The 23849-nt window shown below is 30.1% G+C and overlaps 2 protein-coding genes across 2 annotated transcripts in view; one reads left to right on the top strand and one right to left on the bottom strand.

Moving 5' to 3' along the window:
- The window catches only part of LOC107454778 (clavesin-2), a 356878-nt gene that overhangs the window by 104585 nt on the left and 228444 nt on the right, over positions 1–23849 (bottom strand). The window lies entirely within an intron of this gene.
- LOC107454772 (alpha-tocopherol transfer protein-like) lies at positions 336–22381 on the top strand. Its single transcript, XM_071185769.1, has 7 exons — positions 336–2627; positions 4318–4568; positions 6890–7119; positions 11392–11508; positions 15345–15402; positions 18818–18928; positions 22243–22381. The coding sequence occupies exons 1-7, from the start codon at positions 2495–2497 to the stop codon at positions 22315–22317; spliced, it is 975 nt and encodes a 324-aa protein (XP_071041870.1). The 5' UTR covers positions 336–2494; the 3' UTR covers positions 22318–22381.

Here is a 23849-nt window from a genome sequence, read left to right as displayed (position 1 = left end):
ATATATATGTATATATATATACGGAATTGAACATTAGTAGTCATAAACCCAAAAAATGGCTCTGCTGTTCAAAGACGGTTATAAAATAAAATTCTTGACGTAGCGGTGGTTAAAATAATTTTAAATCAAATTTTCAAACTCAGAATCAGCATAAAAGAAATATCGTTTGTGCAAATTGTGAAAGTTGCAGGTAAGTTACTTTTATTGTTTTAAAACTGTTCAACTATCAAAAAATTCATTCACTGATAATTTCCTTCTCGTTATTACATGTCTGGCAAAAAAAATTTAAAGGTTGTCTGTTGAGGAAATAATTACCATTCGAAAAAGAAGTTGATTAGAACTCACATTCTAGAATTTAAATTTCAAACGAATTAAGTGCGTGAATTGACTACGCTGAATAAATATCACTATCGCTAAACGAGAAAACAATCGAAATTCTGACGTAGAATTCAGAAACTTTAAGAAGTTTAAAAAAATATATATATAAAGATATAAAAGGTAAAGAGATTTATCGATTTTAACTATTTAGAATTTTCTATTATTCTTTCTTTAATATTCCTTAATTTTGATATTACGTAATCAACATTTCTGTAGGTATTGCTCAATATGACTATAATATTATAACTTAAACAAGAACTTCATATCAGTCTTTTAAAATATATTGATGATTTTATTTTAAATTTTTTATTAGCTTACCAATTTATAAAGTTTCATTGCTTAAGTGTTTTTTTCTTTATTTCCCACTTAAACTTTTTAAATAAATTTTATTAAGGATATATTTATTTAAAAGTACATTTTTAAATTCATAAAGCGAAGTTATTAAAGTTTTGAGGTGGATGAAAATATTTAAAAAACTTCTAGTTTACTTTTTAAAAGAATAAGTATATTAACGTTGTTTTTTCTTTAATATATGTTTACAAAATAATGAAATTTACAGCAATGCATGTATATAATTTTCTACAAAATCTTCCTCTGTGTTGTTTATAATGTTAGATTTTGAGTCTTACAGAAAAATACGAGATAAAATAAACTTTTCTCTTTTTTTGAAATTTGAAAACTTATTGTAATAAAGTACATGGAATTTAAACACATCCAAAGATTGAAAATATTTTTTTCTGTCTTCGAATTAAAAAAAAAGTAAAAAAATAAAAGCCTTCTCCAAAATCTATTATGAATTAGTTCGGATACCAATTTTTCTTCTTGCACTGATTGCAGACGTTTCGAAGTTCACTTACCTGCTTAATCCATTCGGCTCCTCATTTAAAAATATTTGAAAATAACTCCAACATACATATATTAAATATATCTTGGGAGCTGTCAACTTTCAGCTACTAAAGGGAACATTTCCTTAAGTGATAACGAAGTTTATAATCCAGTGTTGTCATCCTTTGCATCGTAAAATTGATTTGCAATTATTTTCCACACCACTACATGCAAATGATCTAAAACGTCATTTTTTCCGGGTCCTTCGTGGTGAGGTCTTAAAACTTTTGCCTGAACTACTAAAAATTCTAAATGTTTTAATTTTCATTTGTTTTCCACTCAGTAAAATAGTTTTTCTGAATCCTTGTGTCTATAAGCAGGGGCTGCTACTAAAAATTCAGAAAATGGTGATTAATATATTGGAGTTTTAATTAATAGAGATTGAAATTAGCAACTTTTAAAAATTTTGTTGAAAATAAACGCTAAGGATTTACGGAGTCCCTGTCAGCGAAGCGGGCACTCCAATCCTTCATCGGTAATAATGCCGGCTATGGTAGCTTAAATTTCGTTCGTTGTAGTGGAACTGGGAGTCTCAGGCCATTACGACCTTTTTCCAATAATAGCTAATATTTATGCATTTTATTTAAATTTCAATAATTTGAAATGTAACTCATAGCAGTAGCTAAGATTGAATGTGAAACAGTTAAGAAATATATAAAAATGAATAGAGTTTTTACCACTTTTTACATTCTAAGTCTTCTGTGGTATCCGTTATAATCAAGTCAACTCCCAAGCAATCTTGGTAAGCTGTAAATTTTATCTTCTTTCGTTTTCTGCGCCATATTTTTCTAAATCGCCGGTAAACCCTATATATATATCATGGTCATATTTTTAGAGTTTTCAATTATTTGAGGCTGTTGGAAGTAAATTTAAATAGTATTTTTTGAAACAGATTTATTTAAAAAAAAATATTATTAGATTATTAATTAAGCATCAGTCCTTAAATTCATCTCATTAAAATATTTGTATTTAGTGAGGAACAGAATCCATTTAACTCTAATTTATTGATTTATAAACACGTTAACCTTGCTATTAATTTAAATGCTAATTATTGAAATAAATATGACCATTACATTAACATTAAAAAAATATTTCTGAAACTACGGAATCCGTATTAGTTATACGTTGTCGCTGTCTGCAACTATAGGGTTAAAATAACAATGCTCACATTTGTGTTTTTTTTATTATTATTTAACAACAATCAACTGTGGAAAGTAGTTACGAAAGTAGGATGGCTGCTTCTTACTTGCCTTTCCGAATGGGTTACTTGACAGATTGGATGGCGAAAAAAGCAGAGGAAGAATTGAATGAAACTGAAGAGAATCGTACACAAGCTCTCACAGAACTCAGGAAATTGATTGCAAGTATGGTGTTAAGTAATTTTATTTTAAACGAAATATCGCTTAAGTTATTTTCTCTTAAAGTCAAGTAGTTCCTACACTATTTAGGGATGACTTTAAATTTGTATTATATATAAGCTTACAGGAATTATTTTTTCAACGAAAAATTTTTTGCATATACGAAGCATTCATTTGTTAATAATTTATTTAGGTTTTAAAGATTGATTTGGAGGTAATAACTAATTTAGAGCAGTGGGTGCCTTCAATAAAAGAGTGATTTTTATCTTAGGATAATTATTTTGATTTTGAAATGCCTCTTTTGCTCTGCTGTAAGCTGTAAAGTAATGCTTCCTATATGCTTTAGGGCTATATATNATAAATATATAGAAATAAATATATATATATATATCCACTCGCCGGGAAATGGAAATAAGCAGGTTTCCGGCACCAGGCTATACGGAATTAATAGTTATTTAAACAGATTCAAGAAAAGCTAGTATCCCAGTAACACAAAATCAAAGTACTCCTTGATAAAAGTTAGGGAAAATCGTAAAAATAAATTTTAGTATTTAAATATTACATTCAAAATGAAAAAAATTCAAATATTTTAATTGCTTATTTATCTTAAACACTTTATTAAAAAAAATTAAGTTTTTATCTTAAAATCAATAAATCATATATACTATAACAGATCGAGCAATAAAAAATAATTCCCCTAAACAATTTTATGCTAATTGATATAATCAATTGAATCAAAAGGAAAATTTTCTTAACGGAAATTTTCAATAATTTTAATTTATTTCGAAAATATTTTCAAATTGTAAAAATAAACATACTGTTAAACAATGTGAATAAACTCAACATATATTAAAAAAATTATCAATTTAAGCATCAAGAATGTGAAAAAAAATTTAAAAAATCGTAATCAAAATCTGTAATTATTTTTGCTATTTAAACACTAATTACTTTTATAATCGTGAAGTATTTTGAAATTATTATTTGAACAAAAGTATGGATTAAAATAAATAAAATCATTAATCATCAAAATAAATACTATTAAAAGACAATACCATTTTTAAGATAAATATAAACAGTGGTGAAAATTATGTGAAAAATTTAAAAACAAGAAAACCATTTTCATAACAATTTCCCCCCCCCCCCTCCAAAATTACAGAATCTTTTTTATAAATGGAATTCCTTTTTTAAGTACGCATTCACAGTGAAGAACCATAATTCCTAATAATTTTTTTCAAATATTTGATGACTCACTCGCACACGCGAATCGAATTTACTTGAGATCATTTTTCCTAAGGATATTTTAATTTTTTCATAAAGCACTTTCTTTTCTTGAAAGAAACTCGTATAAGCTCATTTTGCAAAATGGAATGCGTTAAATATTTCCAGTTTACTACTGGATTTCAAATATGTGTTTACAATACCAAGACAAATTTTAGAATGCACATATGTTCGACATTCAAAAAATAAATAAATATATAAAAAAAAAAAACATAAATTTCAAAAAAACTAAAAATGCATCTACTGTTGTTTATTATAAAACAGAGCTAAAGAACCAACTCCAACTGACTTCTGATACAATAGCTAAAATGAATGAGTATTATTTTAAATAGTCTACAATTAAAAGTCTCGTTATTTTTTAATTATGCATAATATAATTTCTAACCTTATAACATTATTCAAATATGTCCTATTGCAGAAGAAAGAAACCTGGATATTTGGACTGATGATTTTCACTTGTTGCAGTTCCTACGAGCAAGAAAATTTGAACCAGAAAGAGCGATGGAACTCATTCGCAATTTATATACAATGTTTAAGGATAATCCTGATGTATTTCCAAAGCAACTTGACCCAAGCTTAGCAGATACTATATGTGAGGCAAATGTTGGGGGTGTTTTTCCTTTTAAACATAAAGATGGGAGCGTCGTCGTTTTTATAAAATGTGGGGAGTAAGAGCAATATTGTCATTCATAAACTTTTTGATGTCTAACTATTCCTAGCGCCATTATTTCTAGTAGTGTAACGCTAAAATAATTTTTGGGATTGGGATTGATTCATAAAAACAAAATTTTTGAAGTTATACTTCTTATGCGACTTCCAACAAGGTTGCGTTAAACGTTTAACGCTACATTTTTATTGGCCGGGAAATCACGTGGCAGGATCCAGTTTTCCCTCATTCATTTCCATATTGTTTTGGTTCTCACTACCATAAAAATAATAAAAGTCATAAAAGTATTGTTTCGCTATAAATATTTTTTTAGTCTGATTTGATACACATATAATTTAATAGGATAGTATTTTTTATTTTCAAATTTAGTGGATAACAATAGTAAAAAATGAGTGAGAACACAATCCCACGGACAATGCGACGGATTTAAGGTTATGTCAAGGTACGTCTCTTGTGAATATCAATTGATTGTTAGGTTTTTGTCTTCTGAAATTACATTATGACGCATTCACATACATTATTAATACAAATACATTTTCCATGGCGAGACGATGAGGCAACCACAAGCACTTCCACTGGTTCAAGAGGTCCACGAGGGAAAAATGCACAATATTAGCGTGATTACAGAGCACGGAAGCGAGCGGAGCAGGAAAAGAGTCGTTGAATAGAACTAGTGATCCTTCTACGACTGCTGATTCTTCTACAATTAACGTCGCAGGTTACGAAGTTTAACTTCTTCCGCGCGGAGGGACTCCACGCACAATTTTTTAGCTTATTAGCTAAGAATGATTTTATTTGTAAGAACATGTTGTTTTTTTAGATTTCTAAAATTTTACCTGCTCTCAGGAATTAGTTATAAATCTAAACTTAGGCATTAACGAATTTATATATTCTGTTACTATGACCCTCATTAACTCTGTGGTAGTGACATGGTCACTTTTAAGAATATTTACTGTAAAGGGAGGAGGCCAGGCAAGCGTGAGAAAAAGGGGGTGGAATTTGCCGTCAAAGCCAGGTAGTCGGGCGACAAGAGCAATCGTCGCCCTGTCGTTCTTTATTTCTTTTAAGGTTTCTTGACCAATGATCTGCGGGTGGGGATCAAGGTAACAACCTCGCTGGAGAAGGGACCAGAGGTTTCCTAGGAAGAAGATGGAAAAAGGGGAAGAAGGCGGAAGGTGGCTAACTTGATGTAGCGAAAGGAAGACGTGAAGGAATATCGACAAAGCACCCCCTTCCCGAGATGTATGGTGAGAATGTTCTTAATTAGTGTTTTCTCTTGTTGATTTTCAAGGCCTCCTCCTCATTATGACACTTAATTTAAAATACCCCCTTTTAAATATCCTTATAATTCATAGAAATTAATAATTTCTAATCCTGTAACTTTTATACTAATAATATGCATTTAATTTAAAACTGAATAAAATATGCTTTTTTTATTTAATGAATACAAGTTGTCTCCTCTGGATTCTTGGTCACATTACTTCAGTCCTAATCAGACCGACCTAGGGTCGGGATTAATCTAAATTATCTATTGGAGAATTATAGACAATTAATTCTCAGTTTCACAATAAATGTAGTAAATCTATTTAATCACTTACTCACATTTATCTAAACAGAAACCATCCTTTTTTAATATTTTTGGAGTTTTTAGCAGACTGTCGCACAATACACAGATTAATAAACAGCTGCTAAATCGATGTTTCAAATAATTATTATCAGAGAAATATAATTAGATTAAAAAGACTTATTATGTGTAAGATAAAGGTAAATATGATGACAAGAGTGAGTTACAAAGACTAATAAAAGAGATGCAGACTATCTTTTTATAAAATTATAGAGAAAACATGGGAAATAATAAAGATTAATGAAAAGAGAAGAAGGAAAGTTATTACAATAAAATAAGAAAAATATTAAAAAATATTTATTAAAAAGCCGAAGCACAAAAAAATGAAAAGTTAAAATCTCTTCATCAGCCCAAATGATTATTTCCGCAAAAGGGAGTGCTTTCTTATAATGTAACAATAGAATATAAGACATGTTGTGCAGTAAAGTGCTGATTAAAGTGTACAAATTTTATAGTTGAGCGTTAACTTAACAACTATGTGCACTTCAATGTCTAGCCATTTGGGATCTTCCGTAAAGAGGTCCTCTCTGAAAACAAAGATTTTTTCCCACTATAGGGGAGGAGCAGTATACATACAGATATTTTGTATTTAGTTGTTAAAGTATAATGCAAAACTTTTTTTTTTTTTTTGACATTTTATAATTTTGATATTTTTATGTTCTCATTGTGTCTTGTCGTGTTCTCTCTCCAGCCAATTAGGATATTGATCAAATTTCTCCAGAGTTAGCTGTCTTATCACCGACAGCTTTGCTACTGTCTCTTTTAGAAGATCCAGCTACTCAAGTTTGTGGAGTTCACGTTGTGTATGGTGGTGAACTTAAACTGAGTCATCTTCGCGTGATCAGTTTTAGATTTATAAAGTTATGCTCAAAAATACTTCGAATAAGTAGGATCATTGACAAGTTTTCTGGCAATGAAGGAGGTGTTAATTAATCACCCCGTATGCATATATATATATANATGGGTGCATAGTATATATATATATATATATATATATACATGAGCACACAGCGCCTATGCCACCAGAGGGGACATCTATCAGAAAAAAATACTGTGACCAGGAAAACGTAAACAGATAGTTACAACGGCGACATACCACGCTTCCCCCGAGGATTCCCCAACCACGAGCCTATCCTAGTATCTGCAACGCCGCCAGAACTGGGCCCAACGTCTGGTCTCTTCTCCCTTCAGGATCCGTAATTTTATTGTTTATTTATTACTTTACAATGTTTTAGAGAAATAAACGTCTTCAGACATTGTGAAACTGTCATAAAATATTAACTATTGACATGTAAGACCCATGGGAGCTGAGCGTCAAAAATAGTGACCATACAGAAGCGTGGCTAGACATTACATATTATGAAAATACATCTGGATAAACAAATACATTGCATGAGATAATATAAGAAAGACACTAATATGATACAAGAAAATAATGTGAAGTGGGAAAATTACATACACGGAGATTTATATTTGAAGCACGATTTACATTTGTGGAATTGTTAGTATCAACTATATATATGATTATTCAATAACAGTTGTCAAAAATGATTCCAACAAAAATTTGTAGTGATTGTGCATTTGCACATAAGCTTGATGCTAAATGATGGTAGGCTATAATATCAGAATATGCCAATTTGTCCATGTAGATGCATTCAATTAAATATGATTTGCTAGAAGATATATACATAAAAGGCATTACATAAACATTTTATATAAACTTGATATAATTTATTACAAATGGTAATAAGTTCATCCACTGTATGATCCGAAACTACGCTTGAGCTTATAGTTATAATCGTGACATCAAAACTTAAAACAAACTAAGGTTTAGAAATATTATATTCGTAAGTGTTCAGAAGTATTCCATCCGTAAGTTTGTTAACTGTTATGCACGATACAAATAATAAAAAAAAACTAAGACATGTTAGTTTTTCTGAATTACTATTGCTTGATAAGAATTATAAAAAACTAGGAAATTTACTGAATTTAAAAATTACAAGGGTTGAATAATATGAAGGCCTGGATAGCATAAGGAAATAAAACAAAATAAGTTATTACCCATATGTTATGACCTTAATAACCGGAAATAACATCCTAAGAAAAACAACACTAAAATAGAAAATAAAGTAAATTAGAAGTATTGACAGACATGGCAGCTACATCAGGAGGCAGTACTATGGAGTCAGTTTGGAAGCAGTTTCTTCGGTTGGCGATAAAATACTTCAAATAGCCACTCGCCCGAAGAAAGACAAAAAGAAACATAAAGTAAGGCAAATGAAGATAATATATTATAATCCTAAAAATCGAAGTAGAAGTGCATAAATCAATAGATGGTAAAGTGACTTTTTCGGAGTAGATTAAAAAGTAGTTGGTTCGATTAACAAATTAGTATATTTATTCGAGTATAAATTAGCATGTGTACAAAGATGGAAAACAAAAAGCTATCTAATAAAGAAAACAAGTTTTTTCAAGACAGGGATGAGATAAAAAACAAATTTTATAAAAATTAAAATTAATTAAACTAAATTAAATTAATCAATTGGAAATACAGACAAGTTCCCGATAATGTTTAGTGGTGATCCAACAGTAACTGAAAGCTTGGTTGGCCCTTCCATAAGCATATAGCTATGCATCACTTTACCTGCATTCCTCTATTAAATCAGGTACCTTTCTATAAATCCAATCCGGATACCATTATTCAAGAGAACTTTACGTGGAGATTTACAGTATTTTTTAGAACATGTATATCATTATTCCCAAAAACTTAACACGATTAATTTGTGATATAACATTTCTATTGATACTAATAAATCAATTAGAATTTCAACAAATTAATCTTGTTGAATGGAAATGGAAAATAATTTCTTTCAAAAACAACAATTAGAGCGTTATAGCAGTTCAATGTAATGAATAAATCAAGAAAATCTGAAGTTACATTACATTGATTAGTTTTTACCTCTTAGTAAATTCCTCTGGATAAATTGTGATTAATATATTTAATTGTAGAATATTAATAAAATCTATACAATTAAATATAATAAAGTCATTAATAAATTTGAAGTCGTTCCTTATAAAAATCACAGAATTTTTTTTCAAAGTAGTGTAGAAAAAGATTAGCTATATTGCTTGAGAAATTGGTACTTGGTGGTATGCCAATAATCAGTAGAAAAATACCCTCTCCAATAAAGATGAAAATTTCAAAAATACAAAAGTTAACAAAGTTTTACGAGTATTCAAAATCAATATCAAGAATATTATTAAAATCATAAAAGTTAACAAAAATAAAATTTTTAAAAATACGAAAGTTAACAATGCTTTACCAGTATTCAAAATCAATAACAGGAATATTACTAAAATCATAAAAGTGAGACCAAAGAAACGCCAATAGCCCATTGTGCAGTTTGCCAATAGCCCATTATCTAGTTTGATGTAAAAAAAATACCGTAATACAGTATTTTTTCAGAAGGAATTTAAAAAAAGACTAGCCGTAGTTGAACTGAAGTTGGCTCCAATGAAAATACCATTAATTTGTAAGAGTAAAAATAAAATATATTTATTAAAAAAAATATTTACTGAAAAATATTATTAATAAGAGACATTATTTTGAACTTCAATGTGTAATAGTTGTAATATACAATGCGTAATAGTTGCAGAGAATTTTAAAGTTCAAGGTAATTTCTTTAAAAGTTAAATATAAGTATGTTTTAAAGGGTTTATCTAAGGAAAGCAATAATCCCCTAAAGTTTTGTTTTGCTATATTGTTAGTATATCACTGCCTTGTAGTAGACATGCACTCGTTTCCACAGCGCCTTGTTACTTTTCCAGAATTATGCATTGTCAAAGCTGGGGAAAAATTTGGTCTTAGACTTATTTCTGATCTTAAAATCTAAACAACAGCTCCCCATTATTTTTTTTACTGAATATCAAAGTTCAAAATTAGAAAAAGCTCATGACCTGCATGTTCCTCAGTTTTTGCTACTTTCAGCATGTACAGCCTTTTAAACTTCAAAAAATGTAAAATCTGCATTTTTTATTTGACTTTTCTCGAAACGTCAACGTCGTTCAAAAATAAAAACTATACCAACTGGTAGAGAAATGTATCTACTAACAGGTTGAAAAAAAAAGCATTGGGACCTTACCCTATTTTCAAGAAAAAATTACCAAAGTTGCTAAGTTAAAAGTCACATTCCTCCTCATTTTTGAGACAGTAACGATGATTCTTCCGTTTCAAAATAAGCTAACACAAAGAGATTTTATAAGAACTGTGCGCGTAATTGAAATATATAATTACAAAAAAGAAACCAAAGTGGTATGCCAAAAAAAAAAAAAAACCTGAGAAAACATGGTTTTCTTAGAAATGTATTTGTATGAAGTATATATTGCAAATAGTATTGCATTTGTATAATGAAATGAATAAAAAATATTAGCCCTGTTATTTATCTTCTAATATTTGCTCATCTCTTAGTGTGACTTAGTAACAGTATTAAAATAAAATTTAAAGAGTCTAAAAAAGCAATGGGGTAAAATGGGGCAAATGGGCATTTCTTTTTACACAAGAATCATTCACTCTTTTTCAAGTAATCATATTCCAGTATTAAAATCTTTTTCCTTTTTGCCAGAATCTAATGCATTTTCCCACAAATCGCTGTTTCAGATATCAGCTATTTTTTTCGGGATATCACATGTAATCAACTAAAAAAGCTATCTGATTTAATGATACTGAAATCACTTATATTACAGAATATGGATTTCAAAACTTCGGGAATATTTACTTCTGTTTCTGAATCAATTATCAAACTTAGTACTTTCCTAATGAACTTTTGTATTTTACCTAGTTGAAAAATCTTGCATCATGCAATGCTGAATTTTAATTGTTGATGTTTTGGGGAGAATCTTTGCCTCACTTTCTGTGTATCCATTCCAATTCCATGAAGAATTATAATCTCGCAGTTGTTTTGCTGTATTTCGGAAGTAAAATAGACCAAGCAAAAATTCACATGGTTGTCTTGGGAATCTAACTATTTTCTTGCGAGAAAAGCTTAAATTTTAAAATTATACAAATAAAATATGCTTATTGAATTTTTCAAAAGTTACGTATACACTACTGGTCATTAAAATGCTGCACCAGAAAGGAATGCAGAATGATATCTATTGGCCACATACATTATAGTTGGAAGAACAAGTGATTAAATTTTCAGGTTATTTGGATGTATAGATCTTGAGGAATCAGTACTCAGAGCAGCCTCTCCTGGCAACAATGACAGCTGTTATTCTCCTCGTCATCGAGTCGAACAGAGATTGGATAGCATGAACGGGTATAGCACTCCATGCAGTTTCAACATTATGCCATAGTTCATCGACCGAAGTGACTGACGAGTGGTGGCGTGCCAGTCATTCGGCAACCATCGACCAGACGTTTTCAATTGGTGAGAGATAAAGAGAACGTGGTGGCCAGGGCAACAGGTGAACACGTTCTGTGTCAAGCTCTGTGCTTTATATAATTATAACCTGAAATAATTAATGTTTACATTATATATTATTTTATATTATAATTATATATTATAATTATATATTATTAGTAGTATTAGTATTATTTACATTATTTAAATTTAATCAATCAATTTAGTCAAGTAAATCCCAGAACTTGCATCTCTGAGATTTAAATGAAAGAAGTTTGTATCCTTTCATAGTGTTTATGATGGTTGGGCAGTTATGAAAAGAATATATAACTTTTTTAAGTTTTTATGGTTGTATTTTAGAATTTATTCATAGGCCTTAAGATATTCATTTAATGACATACTTTATCTTGGAGAAATGATTGGCCACAAAAACGCGGAGGCTAAATGTATGAGCAAGAGAACGTCTAAGAGTTTTTCTTCCATAATTATATCATTTTAATTACGGATAGAATTTTTATCAAATCTTTTAATTTCCACTAATTTTTAAGTTGAAGAACCATCATTACTGTCTCAGAAAGGGGGAAGGATGTGCGATTTTTAACATAGAATTTATATGCAACTTTGGTAATTTTTCTTCTTAAAAATGGGATGAGATCCCATTCATGTTTTCTCAAACTTGTTAGTAGATACGTTTACCGACAGGATGGTATAGTTAATTTTCTTGAGTGTTAATTCTAAGCTAAATTTTAAAAAAAATTAAAAACTGAATTTAATTAAAAGCTGAAAGCTAAATTTTAAAAAATGCAGATTTTGCATTTTTTGATAGCTTGTAAGGCTGTATGTACTAAAAACATCAGTAATCCAGGAAAGCACTCTGTCATAGAGCTTACCCTAATGTATACAGACACATTTATATTCCTCTTCACTCCGAATTTGAATATAGGGCTTTTGTCATCCATTTGTGGCCAGATAGTTTGCCTATCTCCGTATCTTTCCTGTTGTTTTCAATTCGTTTACAATCATCCTGCAATAACTATTTTTTTTCGTCTTCCTCTTTTTCATTTGCCCTGAGGGTTCCTATCAAAATCTTTCAGGTTTACGTAGAACATGACCAATCCATTTTCATTTATGTATTTTAATTTCAAGCTCAATTGGTATCTGTTTGACTTTCCTAATGATTTCTGTGTTACAATAGCATTATTCGAAATTTGAAAGGCTATATCTACTAGAGCACCAGTAACTCTAAAATTTTCTAGGTCACAGAACTTGCCTTAATAGTGAATTTCAATATTTAGTAAAGAAATTATTGGGGTGCTGTTGTTTATCCAAGATTTTATTGACAGAAGAAAGTCAAAAACCGAATTTTTTACTAACTTTGGAGGAGCATAACTATGAAAAGCAACATTGCAAAGAAACGAGTTCATGTCCTCAACTAGGAAGCGTTAGATGAACTTAAAACAAAACTTTGATATGTTGTTTCTTTCTTTAGACAAACCCCTCAAAACGTAATTATATTTCACTTTTAAGGAAATGACTTTGAATTTGAAATTGAAGATCATTTCTTTTAGGAGATCAAACTTATAAACTTGCGTGACTCGATCATTTTTCGTAACTTACTTCAATGTAATAAAATAAAAATCACACCAATAAAAAAATACAACTATCATAATTTCACATTTTTGATCAATTTTCAAAATAATGGCTCTCAAAGCTTTCAAAACTGGGTCAAAAGATAGTCTTTTAAGTTTAATGATAATATAGTTTTTTAAGTTTAAAGATAATAAAATTTAAAAATACAAGTTATCTGACAGCTCATAAAATAGTTTATTATACAGTTATTTCATCTGCAAGTTTATAAAATAATTGTAAAATAAAAATTAATTTCAATTTTTTTTGGTGTTCTGTGAAAAGCATTAGAAGCAGAGTGATTAAATTTTCTTTTATTTCACGGAAGAAATATTTTTTTTTGGTTTTTTTTAAATAAAATGGCATTTACACATCATCTTTTCTTTTTTAACGTAAACTTTCAGAAAAGCATTTTTGTTGTAATATTTATAACTACATTTTGAAATCTTTAAATGTATTTCCAGAATTAAGTTTTTATTTTGTTTATTTATTTTTTGTTGAAAAAATTTTTCATTTAAAACTGTGAACTATTCCAAAACTGGGAAAAATAATTAAATTAGAATAAATTCAATATCTCACGTCATTAAAATATCATTATTTATTATTATTATCTAGTCAAACTGTATTTTCTTATCTCCTTTCTCTCGATTCAAATCAGTAATCAAGATCAACCCGGCTAAACTCAGTGGCGCGACAGCCCATAGAGGGCCAAGGCCTACTGTGCCCATCTCAGTTTTCTTGACCTTGCGCTCTGGGGTGTAGGAGCAGATGTTCCGGACAGTTGGTCAGCCGAACGGGGAACCCCCAGTGTTTAGCTCCCAAGCATGCTTGGTACTCATTTATCGACCCACTGAAGGAATGAAAGGCTGAGTCAACCTTGCCCGGCCCGAGGATCGAACCAGGGACCTGTGGCACGACAGCGCGAAGCGCTACCGCTCAGCAGCCGGGCGTCAACACAGAAACATATTATTTTAGTGCATAAAAATGTGCAGTTTTATTTATATAACAACACAAAAGCAATGTTTTAGCTATCTCTCAATTTCGATATCGTTAATCTTCCACAATTACTCGGTTATTTTTTTAAAATTATCATTATTAAAAGGGTTCTAGAAGAAAATGGCCCTTTTTCATTTGAACTAAAGAACTTTGCCCACTATAAAAAACATGTAAATTAGTTATAGAGATAATATTAAATTAGATATCAATATTTCTTGAAGATATACAACGATATTGAAATTTCCGATATCGCTTTGAACTAGCCTTCACCTGCAGTTCCATCGGAACTTATTAGAGGATTTGCAAAAAATTGCTGAAGAAAATATTTTCAATATAAAGTGCACTTGAAAACTAATAATCTTATTTCGTTTTTTTATCGAAAAATCAATACGTATTTATTCTAGCAAGCGCCAAATCTCTCATTTCGGTAACAATTCTTTTTTTATTCATTTTAAAATCAATTAAGATCCAGAAGTTGAATGTTTAATTTCATAAAAGTATTTCGTAGATATAAAAAGTTCAAGCCCATCTAATTTGATTAACCCTTTCAAGACTATTCTTGCGAAAATGCGACATTTTGTTTTGATGTAGAAAGAACTTTATGGGAAAAAAGGTGAAACATTTCTGCTTAAACAAATCAGATGTTTTCCAATGTTGACTATTACTTCAATTTCAAATATCACAATGGCTTAATTTCATATCAAAATATACATACATTACTTGATCTATTTAATGAAAACACTTCTATGCTGACTCTAATTGCTGTAAAACAAATTTTTTTATAAGCAGCAAATGTTAAATGACCAAACTTTTCGCATACATTTAAAAATCTCGATGGAGGCGTTTAGAAATTATGGTATTTTTTCCTATGAAAAGTTTGGGTAGTAAAATTTTGCAAGTTTTACTATTTAATTCGCTGCCAATTTATTAAAACTCTTCCAGATAGTGGAGCAGTTGGCAATCCTGTATATAAGATTGGTGAAACCGGGAAGCAATCCACCAGAATGTGCAGACAGCCGTGAGGGAGGTGGGCACACCGGCCACGTAACGATATTGCCTTTATTCCCAGCCATTCTATTGCCCAGCCATGTCCTTGTCTCTATGAGTCATATTAAGTAACCATGAATCAGGCAGAGCCCACCAGTGCTGGTATTGAATAACAAGTACAAATGTAAAACTCCTTACAAGGTATTTTATAGGTTTCTTCGAGGTGTCAAGGTTGATTTGAGGTTTATTCGAAGTTGATTTCAAAAACAACATTAAAAGATCAACCTCCCAAGGTGTATAATCAAGGTGTATGAAGTTGTTTTATTCACACTTGAGGTTGTTTTGAGGTTGATGGAAATCTACTTAAGAACAACCAGCTTAGGGAGTCTGTTTTTCAAGCGTACTTATTCTTTTTTCTACACTTTAAGCAAATACGTATATTTGAAGTGTAATTAATTTCTCCCATTCTAAACAGAAATTATTTTTAGAGTTATATAAGAGGTTGATTTTGTGAGACCTAAATGAGATTGAAATTGAAGTTTATTGATAAGGTTATTTTTGATGCAAAACCAAACTGCAGTTTCTACTTCATGTGTAGTTTTATACATCTGTCCATCTCAAAACAACTTATTTTTGTAAGGGTCTAATGATTTCAAACTTACTGGTGGTATAAAATCTAGAAGAAATTAATTAACTTTCCACACTTATAACACTCATTTTGAACTTCGCGAGGAAAAAAACTGCAGGGCTGACAACTACTACGATTTTAACAAAATATTTTATAGAATGGTGGACAATTAAAAACTCAGTTTCTATAAATTTTTTTTTGTAATTTCTCCAACTTTTAAAAAGCTTTATCACGAGGGAGCTGGTAGAACAGTAGAAATCACTTAAATTTCGGTACGCTGCCGCGAAGCGACATTAACCGATTCGTCGGTTGTAATAATCGATGATGGGGAGTAGTGAGGAGGAACGGAGATGGGAGGAAGAGAGTGCTCAGCACCAAAAAATCGAGAGGGGTTCGTGTGACATAGACAAGCATGAAATGTAGAGTTGCATGGGGTATAATTAAATGACAATATAATCATAATCAATATAAAATATAATAATCATGAAGATTATGATGATCAAAAATATTAAGGAAGGTCGGGTTAAATATAAAATATATACATATTTACAACTCTCGATAATCAATGCAAATTGAACAAAAAATAAGAAAAATAAAATAAATATATACAATAGGGGAATAATTAATGAGAGAAAATTGTGTTATGAGCTCTGTTACAGTGGTGACCCAGGTGTCGTGGTTGAATAACTACTAGTCTTCTGGGTTGCTCACCACGCTAGTCTTAATCATACTACATATTCCTTGGGGTAGGGAGCTGGTAATTAAGTGGTGTCTCATTTGAGCTTTTGAATCATTTACATGTAGTAGTGGGGAAAATAACTATAAATCAAATTTACGAAATAAAGAATCAAAAATTTCAAAATATATTTAGCTGCGACTGTGAAATTTGTTTACAAATGGCATTGAACTTAGGCAGCCCTGAAAATGACATAATTTCTGAAAAGCTCCAATCACAATCTTTCCAATTGTACCAACAGTTTTGCTTTGTATAACCTTCCAATACAATTATTGCTAAGAGGAACTATTTTTCGATATAGTTAATATAAAAGTTTATGTTATTTTGTACAATATCTATATTTATAATTATAATTAATTATGTTAAGCACGAATATTTTGTAACATCCAAGTAATTTTCAAACATGAAATGCTGAGTTATGAGCCTTTATCATTCTGAAAATAGATACTTGGAGCGTAGGCCTTTAATCGGTTATATAGTATGAATTTTATTTGAAATTGTATGATCACAAACTTTTAAAAACTAAAATGGTAACTATTGTTGCAAATTCTCTACTTAATTTAAGCTTAGGTATCTTACCATTGTTTTTCCTAAAGACACTGGCTGTGATTCTAAATCTCCTTGGCTAGGAATGGGTTAATTCTGCGTAAAATCCAAGTAATTAAAGGCATTATCAATTCAGAGATTTATTGAGAAAAAGATAATCAATTTTTTAGTGAAAGTAACCCTTTTCTTGCTGTTCTACACAATTCTTTTTTTCACTATGAAGTTTGCAGTCACTTTTTCTGCTTCTCAAAATTCAAACTAATTTTGTTGAAGTTTTAATAAACCATTTTGAATTTTTTTTTATTCATCATGAACACAATCCTTACTCATAGCCAAAGTAATATTAAAAAGCAGGAAAGCCAATCACTACGCTTTTTGTAAAACATTTTATTGAATGGCAGGCAGGGGTGAAAGAGAGACGGAAACGAGGAAAGGCTGGTAGGAAAACCATTTCAGTTATAGCTAGTTTTCGGGAGGAGTTTACTCATTCTTTTTTTTCAAACTATTCAACAGTATCTACTTTATCTTGGTTGCTCGATATGAGTGGAATCTCGGTGTTTGGGGCGAAGCGCCACTAACTGATTCATCGAGTATAGTTTGCCATATGCTCGCAGGGCGTAGGAACATTAAATCTTATGTTATGAGTCTTTATCTTTTTCTTTCCTTATTTAAATCAAATTGGGTGCCTAGGCCGCGCAACGGCCCCTAACCCATGCATCATGAAATTAGTACACAGTGTATGAAAACATTTTGTATTATGCATCATTATGGTGGCAATCTTTATATTGGAAATTTTTCCAACATGTTAAAAGCTTCACCACGACAGAGATGGAAAATAAAGGCGTTGGATATGAACTTTTAAAATATTTATAGGTAGTGGTGTGAAAAATAAGCTTAAATGAATAAAAGATTAAAACATAAACATAGCTACCACTAGATTAAAGTTTTACAAAAAGCGTTGAAATTTGGCCAGTCCTGAAATGGCTATTTTATGCTCTACTTAGATGTTTACAAACAAACATTAATTTCTTCATTAAAGGCTGTTTTTATAACAAATTTGTTTAACACGCTCAAGTGGTTTAACACGCTTGTTAACCCACCGGTGGGTCACGCTAGATAGTCTCATCGGGCGGCGCACCGGAGTAAAAACTGTTAGCAAATAAATTTCATTTTTTAGTTTTTTTCCGGGAATAATAAAAATCCATAACTACCAATTGTTTTTAACGGATGCAAATTTTATATTGAATTGATTCGTCGCCGTGATAAATTTCCTTACAGTGAATTGTTATTGTTGAGAATAGATTAACACTTCCCGAATATTATCTAATATTGAAATAGTTCTTCTATCAGTATTTTTTCTTTTCCGACCCGTTTTCAGGCGCAACACCCGGCGTGAACGTGTTAAAATTGTCAAAGATAAAATCATGGGATATTAGAAATTTCTTACTAAATTAACGGTATAAATAACAGTGTTCCACATTGAAAATAAAGACTATAGCAAATTTTCTTTTTAAATTGTATAATAATCGCTATTTTTTTAAAGTTCAATAAAGTTTGCATAACATTTTTCCTGTAAAGTGGGCAGTGAGTCAAAAAAAGTTCATCCAGTTTTCCAGTAGCTGGAAAAGTATATTCAAATATCTCATATAAGTTAAAAGTCATTATTCTTATAAAGTAAGTAAAAAAAATTGCATCTTTATTTATAGAATACGTTGCCCATTCGATTCAATGCTATTCACCTTGTCAATGAATCACCTGCACTTAGATATTTATTCAACATCTTGAAGATCTTCCTATCTGAAAAAATAAGGAATAGGGTAAGATTGTAATTCTTTATTATGTAAGCTATAGCATACCTGCCAACTTTTAATCCCTTCCATTATTATTTTTCCCAGTGGTATTAAAATGGAATTAAAACTTCAATTTTAAGCAAACAAATACGTTGTATTTGAGAAAACTTAAGTTGACAACCTTGACAGTAACGCATATTAATATATGTGCTTAATTTTTGTAAGAATAGTGGTGATCAATATCATTTAAAAATTAAGATTATAAAAGAAAAAAATAGTATATAATTACTACCACTTTAAATATAAAAATAAAATCTTCCGGAAGAGTTGGCAGGTATGCTGTTGAGTTTTATTTCCTCTAAAGTATAAATAGGTATGGAATTTAATTTTAATATTATGTGAAATTTGTAATTTTTTTTATTAATTACACCTGATTTATGATTTTTTAAGCACTAGCATCGCATTTAAAGTAAACTGTAGAGCAGTGATTCTCAACCAATGTGCCGTGGCATTTTTGTGTGCCGCCAAATATTAGAAATGATACAATAAAAATTATAATGCTTTTTTTATTATGAGTAAAGTTTAACATAAAAGAAAGTGCACATATATATATATATATATATATACTTTTTATAATTTTTTTTTCCACGCTTTAACATCTTGTCGGCGATTGTCTTGTCTCTTACAATCTTAAAATAAGATGGAAGTGTTTAAATTGTATATGACACTCAATTTTAAAAAATGTTGGAAGAGCTAATCATTAAAGTAAGCTATGCAATTAATAAACAGATTAACAAAGGAAAACTAAAAAAACAAATATATAAAAACTAAATTGACAAAGAATAACTGACAAAAAAATAAGCTAACAATTAATAATTAGCAAAAAAACTAGTTAACAAGAAATCACAAAAACTAACAGTTAATGTAAAAAAAACTAACAGTTAATAACTATAGAAAACAAGCTAACAATTAATAACTAGCAAAAAAATAAATAACTGTTACTAACTAATAAAAAATTGATCGAAAGAAATAATTAAACCCTTAATACATGTGCTTTTGTAGTACATATTATTTTATTTCACACTCAAAATTATTATCACAAACTATTTAACACAGTGTAAAATAGGTAGTTAAACAACCATTAATCTAATTTTTTTCATTGTGTGCCGTCAAATATCGAAATCGTTGAAAGTGTGCCGCAACAAAAAAAAAGGTTGAGAATCACTGCTGTAGAGTATTATGAAAGTGCATTATGAGATATTGATAATGAATCAACTATTATATATTAGTCTTGTACTAAAAGCATAATTTTTCATACGAAAAACGTTACCAAAACCAAAAATACCATTTTATTTTTTGGCTCCAAACCTAAACTGGAGTCTGAAATTTATAAGCTTATGCATGTATGAAGTTAGATGCATTTTCTTCCAAAATGTATTCCGATTTTTTTAAAAAACGTTGTGCAGTTAGCTAAATAAAATATAATAAAACAAACCAAAATTTAAAAAAAACGGGTGACCAGCAATAACTTTTAAACGGGTGATGAGATTCTTATTCTGGAAAAGCTCTATATCTCAAAGAATTCTCTAAAATTTCGCACCCTGGCACGAAAAGTGACACAAGTCAAAAAACAACAATTTTGAGGTTATGTCAATAAAAAAAATGTGTATGAAGTGCCCCATCAAGCTCAAAATGTGTCTCATCTCTAGATTGTGCTATTTCAGAATAAGTTTTATAATATTCTTCAAGTTTATTTTTCTCAAATGCTGCGTTCTTACTTGCGTCACTTTTCTTGCCGGAACGCGATATGTATAACAGATAACTGTTATCGTAGCTATATGCTTATTTTGAAAAAAGAAATGCGCTTTTTCTAAAGAGATCTACCCTTTCATCGAATTAGGATTTATCCCTTTAAAATAGGAGGGAAGAATACAAAGTTATGAATAGCTGGCTTTTAAAATTTAGTTGCTATAACAATCGTTGTACCATTTAACATTTTACAATTATAATACCCATGGTCTGTAATTTTTTTTTTTGAAGTAGTACCAAAAGCGAGCTATATCTAGATGTTTAAAGCTATCAATAAATATAAAATTTAAAGTTAATATATATGGGTGCATAAAATTAATCAGGAATAATTTCTCAATTCACAAATGAAAGACAAATTTAAGCATTTTTTAGTAGTCTTGACAAATCTTAGCTACCACTCATTTATTTTTTACAGATCAAGGGGGAATCCTGTAATATTATTAAAAAAATATATTCATATTACTACCACTTTTCAATTTTTTCCAGGCACAAATGAGCCCTATCTTCTAACCATGTCTTATTTATTTCTTAAATTTTGGATTAGATTTGACTGCACGTGTACAACATGAATTTTTCAGCAGTGAATTATTTAAAAACAGAATACAATTCCCGAATGATGATTTACATGAATCTGATTCTACCAATACTAAAAATTGGTACTAACTAATTTTTATGCCAAATATTCATTTGTTTTTGCAGGCTACCTAATTTTCAAAAATTTATGAAATTTGGTTGCTGAGTAAAGCAATAAAAAAAATTATTGTTATTGCTTCTAATAACCACTTCTCAATGCCATTAAGCGTGAAACCAAGCGAATTTAAGGCAGTTGTTGTTTTAATCTATAGCCAAGAATATAACTTTAGCAGCTCACACCTCACAGCGAGTTTATTTGGAGAACACATTGATTCATCCACTGATCGTAATTTCGACTTGAACCAGAGAACGATCTATCTCCCATTCAGTACCCCCCTGAGGTATTGGTTTGTTATGGAAACATGGAGGACTTTGTGACCCAAAAGATTTAGCGTTCACCAGTCCCCATTTACTACACGGGGAGACTTCAGCCGCCTGGGATTGAACTCACGACCTCTTGGACATGGGCCCAACTCCCTACCAACCAGTTTATCCCGGCATAACAAATTAATGTGTTTTACAATGATTTTAGCCACTACTAAATATAAATAATTTCGGTTCCCCATAGTTCCCCATTAAATATAAAAATGTCTTTTTTTTTCAGTTTTATTTCATTATTACTGTGGAAATCCATACTTACAAAAAATGAAAAGTGGCCTCGATTGTATTTTATACATCAAGCACGACGTTGATTCCTAAATTCAAAATGAAATTTCGAATTTATTTTAAACTTTTTTCTGTTTTTTTTTTAGTTTGATTAACGTTTTTCAATATGTCCTTATTTAGTTTACACCTATTTTTGCAGTGTTTTGAAAGGAATAACATGTTCTTACATAAAACGAACTTGCTTAATGATAGTCTTAATATAAGTGTTTTTTTATTATTTATTTTATTTACAGATCCACTTCCATGGGAGCGATATGAAACAAAGTACATACCTAAGGAATCCTGAATACGGTGGCGATAACTATTGACTTTGTTAAAAAAGGAGATTAGCTTTAGAAAAAATTCAGTGACATGCTTCAGAATTTTTGATATAATGTGGGAAATAAAAAAATCTCGCTGTTAATGGTAATTCATTCATTCCTTCGTGAATCCAAATTTCTTTAAATCCATATAAGAAAAGTGAGTTGCATAAGTTATAACAAAATGCTTAATAACAGAAAAATATATTTAATAACGAAGAATGAGCGTCTGAATTAAATCGGAATTTTAATTACGTTGCTGTGCAAAGCTCCATCAGTGAGAATAAGAAATTACTATTATTAACAAAATGTAAATATTTACATAATATGTTTATAAAACGAATAAGAAGTTGAACTTTTTATACTCTTCAAATATAACTCATATGAAGTACTTTGACGCATTAATTAGAAATTTATCTTGAATCTCAAATGTTTTTTCTGTATGTAATAATTTGTTTATATGTATCCAATAAATAATATATATGTATCTAATAAATAATATATATGTATATAATAAATAATATATATGTATCTAATAAATAAGTCCTTAATAATAAAAAGATATTTTCGACTATAGATCTTGTTAGAGCTTATCATCAGATTCCAGTTGCTGCTGAGGATGTATCAAAAGCAGCTGTAATTACTTCGTTTGGATTACTTGAATTCCTTTCTTGGTCTTTTGGGTTGTGTAATGCCGCGCAAACATTTCTCCGCATATGAGATTCTTCCGCATATGAGATTCTCGGATAATTAGATTTTTGTTTTCCTTATCTCGTCGATGTACTTGTAGCATCTGAAAATGAAAATGAGCATTTGAAACATTTATAGGAAATTTTTCATAGATTTTAAAAATATGGACTAGTTTTAAATTCAGAAAAATGTGTTTTTGGACAATCATCTGTTAATTTTTTGCGATATTTGATTTATGAAAAAGGAATTCAACCGTTACTAGACAGAGTTAAGGCAATAAAAGAATATCAATAACCTAAAATTGTTAAAGAGTTAAAGCGATTTTTAGTTCTAATTTTTAACAAAGGTTTTTTGGAAACGCTACACGTGAGCAATCAATACTGTCTAATTATCTTAAAGGGGCTGAGAAAAACTATAACCGGCCTATAATTTGGACTGACAAAGCTAAGATTGCTTTTGAAAATGCAAGGATAGTTTAAGTGAATCAACTATGTTAGTGCATCCATTTCAAAATGAGGAATTATCTTTGATATGTGTTTCTTCAGATCGGGCTATTGGATCGGGTCTAAGCCAGAAAGAGGGTGATGAGTTCAAACCTCAGGCATTTTATTCGCGTAATCTTACTCCAAGTTAACAGCGTTATAGTGTGTATGATCGCGAATTATTGGTTATTTACGCGTCTGCTCGGAATTTTTCTTACGTGTTGGAAGGTCACGAGTTTTCAATTTATACCGATCATAAACCTTAAATTTTCGCTTTAACTCAAAAGCATGAGAAATGTTCCCGGCATCAAATTCGGCATCTTGATTGGAACGGTCAGTTTTCGACGGATGTGCGTTATATAGCGGGTT

The sequence above is a fragment of the Parasteatoda tepidariorum genome, chromosome 9, assembly GCF_043381705.1.
Source record: "Parasteatoda tepidariorum isolate YZ-2023 chromosome 9, CAS_Ptep_4.0, whole genome shotgun sequence".
Taxonomy (NCBI): domain Eukaryota; kingdom Metazoa; phylum Arthropoda; class Arachnida; order Araneae; family Theridiidae; genus Parasteatoda; species Parasteatoda tepidariorum.
The sequence above is the reverse complement of the archived record's forward strand: the minus strand, read 5'-3'. Positions and strand labels throughout refer to the sequence as shown.

What these genes read in the sequence shown, in the direction of transcription:
- LOC107454772 (XM_071185769.1), top strand. Translation starts at nt 2,495, where the DNA reads ATGGCTGCTTCTTACTTGCCTTTCCGAATGGGTTACTTGACAGATTGG. An exon ending in ACTCAGGAAATTGATTGCAA is followed by an intron (nt 2,628 to 4,317) that starts GTATGGTGTTAA and finishes GTCCTATTGCAG; the next exon opens with AAGAAAGAAACCTGGATATT. An exon ending in TTTTTATAAAATGTGGGGAG is followed by an intron (nt 4,569 to 6,889) that starts TAAGAGCAATAT and finishes CCAGCCAATTAG; the next exon opens with GATATTGATCAAATTTCTCC.